Source organism: Armigeres subalbatus, chromosome 3 (genome assembly GCF_024139115.2).
Source record: "Armigeres subalbatus isolate Guangzhou_Male chromosome 3, GZ_Asu_2, whole genome shotgun sequence".
NCBI lineage: Eukaryota > Metazoa > Arthropoda > Insecta > Diptera > Culicidae > Armigeres > Armigeres subalbatus.
This window is the reverse complement of record NC_085141.1, coordinates 391,171,292-391,182,503: the sequence shown is the minus strand read 5'-3', so window position 1 is coordinate 391,182,503 and position 11,212 is coordinate 391,171,292. Positions and strand designations below refer to the sequence as shown.

The 11,212-nt window shown below is 40.8% G+C and overlaps 1 protein-coding gene across 1 annotated transcript; it reads right to left on the bottom strand.

The window, feature by feature from the left end:
* Positions 1 to 7,187: 7,187 nt before the first annotated feature.
* LOC134223894 (angiopoietin-4-like) lies at positions 7,188 to 8,316 on the bottom strand. Its single transcript, XM_062703119.1, has 3 exons — positions 7,989 to 8,316; positions 7,635 to 7,915; positions 7,188 to 7,575 (listed from the first exon to the last, which is right to left on the bottom strand). The coding sequence occupies exons 1-3, from the start codon at positions 8,295 to 8,297 to the stop codon at positions 7,443 to 7,445; spliced, it is 723 nt and encodes a 240-aa protein (XP_062559103.1). The 5' UTR covers positions 8,298 to 8,316; the 3' UTR covers positions 7,188 to 7,442.
* Positions 8,317 to 11,212: the final 2,896 nt, after the last annotated feature.

Here is an 11,212-nt window from a genome sequence, read left to right as displayed (position 1 = left end):
TCTTCCTTTATTCCCGGCAATGAGAAGCTTGAATTGATTTGAGATAAATAATACTCAAAGGCGCAACTCAATTGGTTTAGAAGCAAAGGTTGTTAATTGTTATAAATACTTCGTCAAGATACGAAAAGTGGTCAATATATAAAAGTTAGTCGAATAGCTGTTCAAAAGGCAGCTTTGACGTGTGAAAATCCATTGTTTTTTAAACTGTATCAGTGTTGCTGTACGCTTGATATGCATAGACATCGAATTGAAAACATTAATTACTTTGAAGAATAAAGAATTTTGTGAAGCACCGTGCAAAAAATATAACCGGCGGTAATGTTGGCCCTGGATGTAACATTGGCTCATCACGCAAATAAATCAATATTTCAGCGATAATACGTCGATTTGTAGGGAGATATTAACCACTGCTTCTTTAGAAAAGTGTATCAAACATATATCTGCTTCATAACTTTAGATTTAAACACTTCTTAAACTATTAAAAGCAATTATCTTGCGTGAAAAATCACTTTGACTCGGTTTTTTAGCAGCCATGTTTCGTTGGCTTATGCAGGCTGGCTGTGCTAGAGTTTTTCATTTGCCAAATAAAAGAGTTTTCTGAATGAACATACCTGCTTTCGCACATCAGATGAATAGATAATAACCACACTATGTCAGCTATCATTTTTATTTCACAATTTCCATTAGTATAGCGACATAATTAACCAAAACTTTTTTGGACAATACTGGGGGCACCCGTAGCCAAATGGTGGCATGCGCTTTCGATTTGTAGCACTACGTTAGTATAGATGAAACTCTAAAATCAAAACATTCTCACCAATAACCCGTACTGGAGAAAATAACCGAAAGCTGCACTGCCCATGATCGCATATTAATTTGTTAAATTTGCATTTTCGGCGATTTTGAGTTAAGCTTAGGGATCGTCCCCAAATTGTTAGTTATTTAAGCTGACTAAGTGAAATCAAAAAGTTTGTTCTAGAAAACCTGGAAAAACCATCAAGTTGTTTTGTAACATTGAGCGAAGTGACCGCATATCGGTAACACTGGAAAATTCTATCGCCGGTATGCCGTATTCCTTGAACAAAAAAATCGCAATTAATGTGTACTCAAATAACAAGAATGTAAATGATGCTATGGAAAATTTCAACTGATAAAAGTGTTTCTCTAATTTTTGATGATTTTTAGAAGTTTAATTACACGGAGAAATAGGAACACCCAGAAGTGGGTGTTTTTTCACCCATCTTCGAGATAAGTGGACTAACCCATAAGGTGGGTAAAGTAGCTTTACCCATAAATGGGAAGAAGGCTTATACGTCAAAATAGATGTGTATTTTTCACTCACCTTCTCGAATCAAAAAATGCTTTTAGATGGGTGAAAAACACCCATCTGCAGTCAAATAACTTCAGCGCTGATAATTCTATCGAATCGATAAATTAAAAAAAAATTGGACGTACAATATTATATTTATTTATTCCTTATCTTAATTCTATGCATGCCACAATTTAAAGATACTGAACTTATTAAATATCACATGAAATTCTCAGCCATTTATTTTTCAAAGTCCAAAGATATTCCAGTCCAAAAATGTTCCAGTGTTCCAGTTTGCTAGACTTCTTGGTCGTTTAGGCATCCAAATTCCATTATATCCAATCATCACGCAATCCATCACGAAGTGAAATAGAAATAGCCAAACATTATGAGAGGCCGGGAGAGTTTTGAAACGGATTCTGTATACTATTTTTTGTATTTTGATAAATTTCTGTACTTTGAAAACACTCGAAATTTACTTACGATTGCTGTTTCGATTTGGATGTTCTTCCTGTCGATTGTCCTTCGTTTTTTAAATAATAATTACGGGCAATGGATCTTCTAAAAACACCATTAATGAAGTTTCTCGGAAAATTACTAACTATTTTTTCACCCATAGACGGATAAAAATCACCCACCTGCTGTAAGACGGGCACTTTTCACCCATTTGGCAAACTTTGAAATTACCCTTCTTTTTGACAGCTTCATATAGATTCTAGAGGTGGGTGATTTTAAAACATTTAATGAGCATTCTCAAATCTCCGTGTAGATTTCCATACTGATGCATATCACAAACTTAAACGTTCAATTTCTCCCATGCCTACTTTTGTCGATTGTTATGCTACGTACACACCAGTCAAGCAGTTCGACGAACATTGACTCCACCCCCAAGAAAACGCTTCGGTTGCTGCTTTGTTGGAACGTGTGTGAAGTTGTTCGAACAACCATTTGACAGTTGGCGGCTCGGTTGGAAAAAATTAAAACGGTTTAATGTAGGTTTGAGTTGTCGGGGGTGGAGTCAAGGTTCGCCGAACATGTTTGAGCATTTGTAGTGAAGTTGCACAAACCCCCATATATTTTTTGATGGTTGGTGCTCGAGTTGGTGCTTCGGTCGTTCGTGTGTGATATTGTTGGTCGAATAAATTGATTGTTCGTGTCGGTGTTGATAAAAATTGATGAATGTTTGAATAAACGGGAGGTGGAGTCAATGTTGGTCGAACTGCTTGACCGTGTGTACGTTCCATTACAAATATGCGATCATGGGCAGTGCAGATAGAATATCCGATGCTTGCGGTTAGGTTGCTGAGATGATTTTTTTTTGTAAAAACAGGTTAATCCACTCAGCGGTTAAGTTTCATTCGCAAATTACATAACGCTAAACTTGACTATTGTCAACCCACACCAAGCCTCTAGTAACGCTTCATGTATGGTAGAGTTCTAAAATTTATAAAGTCCTTGACGCTCAGACAAGTACCCTCCCACAACCTAAAACTTCATGTAGTTTGTGAATAGGCCCTCATGATGCTTTTCTCGAATCACGATATAATCGCTTTCATTCGCAGAACATACCAAAAACCATACCTACCTTACGACTTCCAAACACGATTCAAGCATCAACCTTTCGTGGTTCGATACACCGTTTTCTTCATAATTTCGCAAATAAATGATTCAATTAGTGTATGAATATTTATGTCGAATTCGTTTTTAAAAAGTTCCAACCTAGGTTGGAACCAGTTCCAACCTAAAGTGCTGTCAAAGTGGTTTTTTATTCGCTCAGCTGTCGGGTTCGCACTGTGTTGTTTCACGGTTTCGCACCAGGTTCACCAATACAACTGCACTTCAACTGTCAAAACCATATGGGTGGAATAAGGAATCCGAAGGAAAAATACAAACCAGAGTAAAAACGAAACTGTTTGTGCATAAAGAATGCGCATCGAAAGCCGTTTTACAGAAATTTTTTCAGGATTTTTTCAGTAATCCCAGGATTTGTTTTAAACGGAAATATTATATTGCAATTTGTTCTAAAATTCCCCATTAATTACTTATTTAAGCAGTTCTTCAAAAAATCATACGGAAATTCTTCAAAGAATTCTTATAATTCGTTCAGGTATTCCTCCTTGAAGTCTTGTATGCATTCCATTGCGAATTCTTCCCAGAATGCATTAGAGCAATATTTCAGGTATTCCTTCATAATATATAGAAGTTCATCTGGAAATTCCTCCAAGAGTTCCTACGAAATTTCTTCCAAGAATTTCTCTGGAAGTTCCTCCAGGAATTCCTCTGGAAGTTTCTCCAAGAATTCCTCTGGAAGTTCCTCCAGGAATTCCTTCGGAAGTTCCTCCAGGAATTCCTGCGGAAGTTCCTCCAGGAATTCCTCCGGAAGTTCCTCCAGGAAGTTCCTCCAGGAATTCCTCCGGAAGTTAATCCAGGAATCCCACCAGCTATTCCTCCAGGAATTCTTCCGGAAGTTCCTTCAGAAATTTCTACGGAAGTTCCTCCAGAAATTCCTCCGGAAGCTCCTCCAGAAATCCATCCGGAAGTTCCTTCAAAATTTTCCCCCTGGAATTCCTCCAGGAATTCCTTCAGAAGTTCCTCCAGGAATTCCTCCGGAACTTTCTCCAGAAGTTCCTCCGGAAGTCCCTCCAGAAATTTCTTCGGAAGTTCCTCCAGGAATTCCTTCAAAAGTTCCTCCAGGAATTCCTCCGGAACATCCTTCAGAAGTACCTCCGAAAGTTCTTCCAGAAATTTCTCCGGAATTTCCTTTGGAAGTTCTTTCAGAAATTCCTCCGGAAATTTTCCCCGAAATTCCATCAGGAATTCCTTCGGATGTTCCTCCAATAATTTTCCCGGATGTTCTTTCGGAAGCTCTTCCAGGAATTGCTTCGAAAGCTCCTCCACGAATTTCTCAGCAGGCATTTATGGAGGGACTTACTGAGAATTTTCGGGAGGGACTTACGAAGGAATTTTTGGAGGGACTTCTGGAGGTATTCCTGGAGTAACTTTCGGAGGAACTTCTAGAGAAACTTTCGGAATGAATTTCTGGAGGAACCACCGGAGGAATTCTTGGAGGAACAGCTGGAGCAATTCCTGGAGGACCTTCCGGAGGAATTCCTGGGAGAACTTCCGGAGGAATTCCTGGAGGAACTACCGGAGGAATTTATGGTGGAACTTCCGGATGGATTTCTGGAGGAGCTTCCGGAGGAATTTCTGGAGGAACTTCCGTAGGAGTTTCTGGAGGAACTTCCGGAGGAATTCCTGGAGGAACAGCTGGTGGGATCTCTGGAGGAACTTCCGGAAGATTTCCTGGAGGAACTTCCGGAGGAATTTCTGGAGGAACTTTCGGACGAATTCTTGGAGGAACTTCCGGAGGAATTCCTGACGGTACTTCTGGAGGAACTCCTAAATGAATTTGATTAGGATTTCATGAATGAATTTCCAAATGATTTACTGAAGGAACTTCTGGAAGAAGTTTTGAAGTATTTTTGGGAGGAATTCCTGAAGGAATGTTCCAAAGATTTTCTGAAGGAACTTTCGAAGGAAATTTTTAAGGAACTTCGGAACTTTCCTAACGAGCTCCCGAGCTCCGAACGTAACTTCAGGAAGAAGAGGAACTTCTGAATAGATTCCTGAAGAAATTTCCGAAGGAATACCTGAAGAAACATCCGGAGGAATTCCGGAAAGAAACTCCGAGTAAATGCCTGCAAGAACTTGCGGAGGAATTCCTGAAGAAGCGAAAAGGAATAGAGAATCTGGGGTAGATATATCCATCCCACAGTAAATTTCGTAATTCGCGAAAATCAGAGCGCGTACTTGATCATTTTATCATGATCTGATTCGTTAAGGCCTACAAACTGCCAGTGCACTGGTAAAGTCCGGTATGGTGTCGATCATATGTTTCGAATCAAAACAAACACGATGCCACGCACACCACCATATCCAATGACAGATGGAACTGAAAACGTTTTTTTATTCAGGGTTCGGGTTGGCACTGACCCAGGTTTAAAAACGAATTCAACATTAGTTTTACCATCTTTCGCACGAATCCTACAAACATTTTCTCACTTAATAGTGGAAGATACAATGGATCGTATGTTTCATTAGATAAACTTTCAACGTCATTTCATGTGAATAATTTCAAGTCAAATTACTTGACAAATTACCTTCATCATAATTTAGATCTATTATTGCTTGTAAAAAGTATTTTGATCTGTAAAATGATACCGAAAAAGTATTCTTTCAACTCGGGAAGTTGAAACACGTGAGAGTTTTGAGAGGATTCACAACAGCTGATCGATATAGAGAGGAGTGGAATCAAACGCACGTACCAATCATGAAACTTCAATGCAGGCAGAGTTAAAAACAAGCATCTAATAATTGTATTTATGAATAATTGTGTAATAATATCAGGTAGTTCACAGTTATAACTGTTTATGCACAGTACAAAGTAAGGAATTGCCTAAAATAAGTTTTACAATATTGGCTTTCTTCAGTAGTGCGTTATGCATCATCCTCACCTAAAGCATTGTTTACATTTTGGAAAAAAGTTTCTTTGAGAGTATCGCGAGAGCGAGAGCAAAACAACTGCCATGGTTTCAACTAGCAGTAAATCTCAAAATTATGCGGCACCAAATAATTAACGTATGTAATTTGTTTGAAGGCACAACATGAGGGATAGAACATGTAGCCTTTTTGCAATAACAGTTTTTAATACAGTTTTCATTTTTCTAAACTTCTTCACTTGCAAATATGGTAAATATTTGGGAAATAAATGATACATATAATAGTATTTTCGTTAGCATGTCCTTGGTAATGGTGCTATTGGGGAAATCTAAAACGCACTCTCACAATCAGTGTGGTAATATTTTACATGCTACCAATTAGAATTCACGCTCAAGAAAAGATGATTTGATTTTCTCTATTTGTTTGCATGTTGCCTTTATTCAACGCAAGCAAAATGACTGGTACTATAAACAGCAACCCATCTTTATCTTTCGTATGTTCGAAATCAACAATCACTCGTCCCAAGTGGGCTGAAAAATTATCCACATGATAGGGACAAGGATGCCGATATTTTGTCCATTTCTCTCGAGACTTTCGCTGGTTTAAATGAGATATTGCGGACATTCATCGTCGTTTTTTGCTATTTGGCATCAAAACCAAATGTAAGCAAGCCGGCTGGTGGAATAATTCTGGTTGGAAATGCAATATATGAAGATTTATAGCGATAAATGTGCTCAGCCGTAGCATAATGGGCCAAGGTTTGAGCCGTTACCCTAGGTTTTTTTTACGTTATCCGCATTTCTAGAATTATACCAATGAATGTCACTTTCTCTTTCAATTCGATCTCACAAATATCGAGCCAGCAAACCATTTTATAGATACTTCAAAGTAATTCTTATGTTATTGGAAAGATATGATAAAAACAATTGCATTTAAATTTTACACCTTTTCTTAAAATTTGTTAGTTTGACTTTCTACCTTACCCAAAGATTTATATAGCAGTTCAACATATAGCTTTTTCACGTAAAATTTCGTACACCCATCTTCCAAGGCGGGCTTAAAAAAATAATCCACTGAGACAATCCATATATCGTTTTGACTCAAATCCTGAACATGACTCATATTCCGAATACTGGCGTTTTAGCGCCTTAAAACTAAAAATTCCATTTATTTCAGGTACGGAGGATCAGGATTACAAACGAATTCAATATCCTGTGGAAAAATATGCGATCATAGATGAAATAACCATTTAAAATCTATTATTCGCAATATGAGCCATGCTCGGGATTTGAATCAAAACGGTACCTTACAGTTAAATTCTTCGCTTTATGTTCTGCTTTCAGCATGTTTTAGTTCTCGTCCCAATTGATGAAATAACGACAAATAAATTGAACAGTTAACGTTGACAGGATTTAATGAAATGAAAGTTATCATAAAAATGAAGTTCTCCCATAATTTCATAAATTGTATTCTTGTCGAAAACAGTACATGGTCAACACAGTGAACCGAAAGAGGTCACTGTTTTGCTTTGTTAAATACACTCAGTTTGAAATTATTTTTCTAAAGCTCATGGATTTGAACGACAAGTAAAATCTAATGTTTGAATAATTCACCAGAATGTATTTATTTCTTTTTAATACTTGATGCGTGTTCGAATCATCATTTTACTCTTTTTTAGAGGATTTGATACAGCACCAAACCCACCCCACCAAAATCCGCGACCACGGCTCAAAATTTTATTCCCGTATATGCCATTCAAGTTGCTCCTGAAATCAAGCCACATAAATGAATAAATATTTTGCCTGTTCAGATCACCATCACAAACCTATCGATGCTGGTTCCACAGTCAAAATGCCAGTACCCACTTCCCATTTCCACTGCACAATTCATCATTGACTTATCATTATCCCTGTCGAAGGTAGTGAATTGCTGATCGCGATATACATAATGAGACTCCCCTGCCGTTCCGTCGCGCCAACCGTCCAGCGTGAGCCGATAATTATCCGCTTCATTGGCCACCGCAAACAGTTTGTACTTTTGATATGCTTCGTAGTCTTTGAAGTCCCCCATCCAGACCAGCAGCTCGTACTCATCAACGGTCGTAATCTGTGCATTAATTATTCAAACAAGCATTCAACACCACCACTCATTACTTTCATAAACAGTAAAACAGTCGAACCTGATGCAATTTATCCAACCCGAGCCAGAACTCGCTTCCAACCACACCGAATCCGTTCTTGTAATCAGCCCAGCTTCGATTGAAGTTCTCTTGTCCGTCGTAACGATTCTGTATCACCAGCCACCGACCGCCGAAGCCCTGCTCACAGAGCACTCCGAACGTTTTCGTTGCGTTGATTGGACGAATATCGTAGATCCCGGAAACCGTTGCTGGAACATCGTTACAGGATCGGAAAATTCGACGAGCATCTGTAATTGATATGGCGCCGGCTAGTGCCAACAGATACAACTTGATGGAGTGGTTCACCATCGCTTACCGTGGAAATGTTTTCAAGTACATGTGCAGCACTTTCAATAGTGGCGACGGCTTATATTCATAGAAATGGTGAAGTATCACAGAGAACAGACGTTCAAACTGCGCTCTCAATAATGTATTTGCTTTGGTACTGTTCGATAGTAAATCACTTGTTCTGTAACTGAGATCCCGTACCTACTAATTCAATGTAAGTCGCCATAAACAATGTCACAAGTTTGAATGTATGTTTTCTATGAGAATACCGTCTTATTTAAGTCTTGTGGGAACCCCCTTCATAAGTAAGTAGAAGTAAAGCTGGTTGAAGAAGATATATTCAGGTTCCTACTCGGTATGATTATTATACTATGGATAGAATAACTAATCAATCAAAAGCAATTTCGGGTTGTATCTGCATCGTTTTGGCATACGGATATTGACCTTTGTTGAGAATTCCATCGGCAGAAACGTAAAGAATGTACGTTCTTGCTTATCGGCCTAGTTGATTCATGTATAAAAGGTCGCATCATGTACCAGATTATTGTGCATAAAGCAGAGATGCATCCTGAACAGAACATGAGCCAATTTCGTGCCTTGGTGTTCTTAGTTTTGAACTCTGAACACAGTTCAGTGTGCAATGGGTTGGTACGCAAGCAAATCGATCATGGTAACTAAGATTCCTTAGATTTGAAACTATGCAAAAACATACGAGCATGTTTGATTTCTATCCGTAAGATGCCCACGTGTTACTAGCCGAAAAATGTGTAGCATGCCGTCGCTTGAATTTGTTTTCCTAGGATATAAGTTGCTAAGTTAGGTCAGTGCTCTTGAACAGTGTGCTGTGTTCAGAACGTTTTGAACACGAACACGCGTTCTCGTGTTCAGATGCATCTCTGGCATAAAGGAACATCCGTTTTCCCCACTAGACGTTTTAACCGGACAGGCGCCGAAATGTTTGCGCAGGGATTTGACCTGCATAACTTCTGTTGTTTGACAACCGTACAAGGTGGTCCGATATCCATGTACAGAAACCTTGGGCACGCCTCTGGATTACCGCATCTATTTTGGAAAACAAGACAACTTTTCAAAACAGAGGCTCGAACATCATCGGAAGGTTCATCGATGTCAGAGTTGCTTTCTGTATCTAAATAATACCAGATTGTCCCGAAAAAGTCCGTATGTACAATTGTTTGGAAACCTTCATAAATAATATTCCATCGGAACCATCGGCGAAGACCACTGCGACGAAAAGGGACTAGCGATTGGAAACTCGGTTCGTGGAGCTGCAAATCTCTCAACTTCATCGGGAGCACACGCATACTCGCTGATGTGCTCAAGGTCCGTGGATTCGGCATCGTAGCGCTGCAGGAGGTTTGTTGGAAGGGATCAATGGTGCGAACGTTTAGAGGAAATCATACCATCTATCAGAGCTGCGGCAACACACACGAGCTGGGAACAGCTTTCATAGTGATAGGCGAAATGCAAAGGCGCGTGGTCGGGTGGTGGCCGATCAATGAACGAATGTGCAGGTTGAGGATCAAAGGCCGGTTCTTCAACTTCAGCATAATCAACGTCCATAGCCCGCACTCCGGAAGCACTAATGATGAAAAGGACGCATTCTACGCGCAGCTGGAAATTGAGTACGACACTTTGCCCAAGCCACGACGTCAAAATCATCATAGGAGACTTGAACGCTCAGGTTGGCCAAGAGGAGGAGTTTAGACCGACTATTGGGAAGTTCAGCGCACACCGGCTGACGATCGCAAACGGCCTACGACTAATTGATTCCGCCGCCTCCAAGAATATGGCCATTCGCAGCACCTACTTCCAACACAGCCTCCCGTATTGGTACACCTGGAGATCACCACTGCAGACAGAATCACAAAACGACCACGTTCTGATTGACGGACGGCACTTCTCCGACATTAGACGACGCATTAGGACGCAGCGCGGGCGGTCGCGCTGCAGCAAGGTACCCGGCAGAACGTGGAACGTTATAGACGGAAGCGGAGACAGCAGACCCGCCTTTTTCAGGAGAAGAAACGCCGCCTGGAAGAAGCGGAGTGCGAGGAGATGGAACAGCTGTGCCGTTCTCAAGAAACATGCAAGTTCTATCAGAAGCTCAACGCATCCCGCAAAGGCTTCGTGCCGCGAGTCGAAATGTGCCGGGATAAGGATGGGAGCATGGACGAACGTGTGGTGATCGAAAGAACGGACGAACGTGTGGTGATCGAAAGGTGGAAGCAGCACTACGAGGAACAGGCAGTGAAAGTCAAGGCAGCGGAGGAGATGACTACGTCAGTTCAGCGGACGATGGAAGCCAACCAGCCCCCACCTTGAGGGAAGTTAAGGATGCCATTCAACAGCTGAAGACCAATAAAGCAGCTGGTAAGGATGGTATCGGAGCTGAGCTCATCAAGTTGGCCCCGGAAAAGCTGGCCGCTTGCCTGCACAAACTGATAGTCAGGATCTGTGAAACCGAACAGCTACCGGAGGAGTGGAAGGAAGGGGTTATATGCCCCATCTACAAGAAAGGCGACAAGCTGGAGTGTGAGAACTTTCGAGCGATCACCATCCTTAATGCCGCCTACAAAGTGATATCCCAGATAATCTTCCATCGTCTGTCACCATTAGTGAACGAGTTCGTGGGAAGTTATCAAGCCGGCTTCGTTGACGGCCGCTCGACAACGGACCAGATCTTTACTGTACGGCAAATCCTTCAAAAATGCCGTGAATACCAGGTCCCAACGCACCATCTGTTCGTTGATTTCAAGGCGGCATACGACAGTATAGACCGCGAAGAGCTATGGAAAATTATGGACGAGAACAGCTTCCCTGGGAAGCTTACCAGACTGATCAAAGCAACGGTGGATGGTGTGCGAAACTGTGTGAAGATTTCGGGCGAACACTCCAGTTCGTTCGAATCGCGCCGG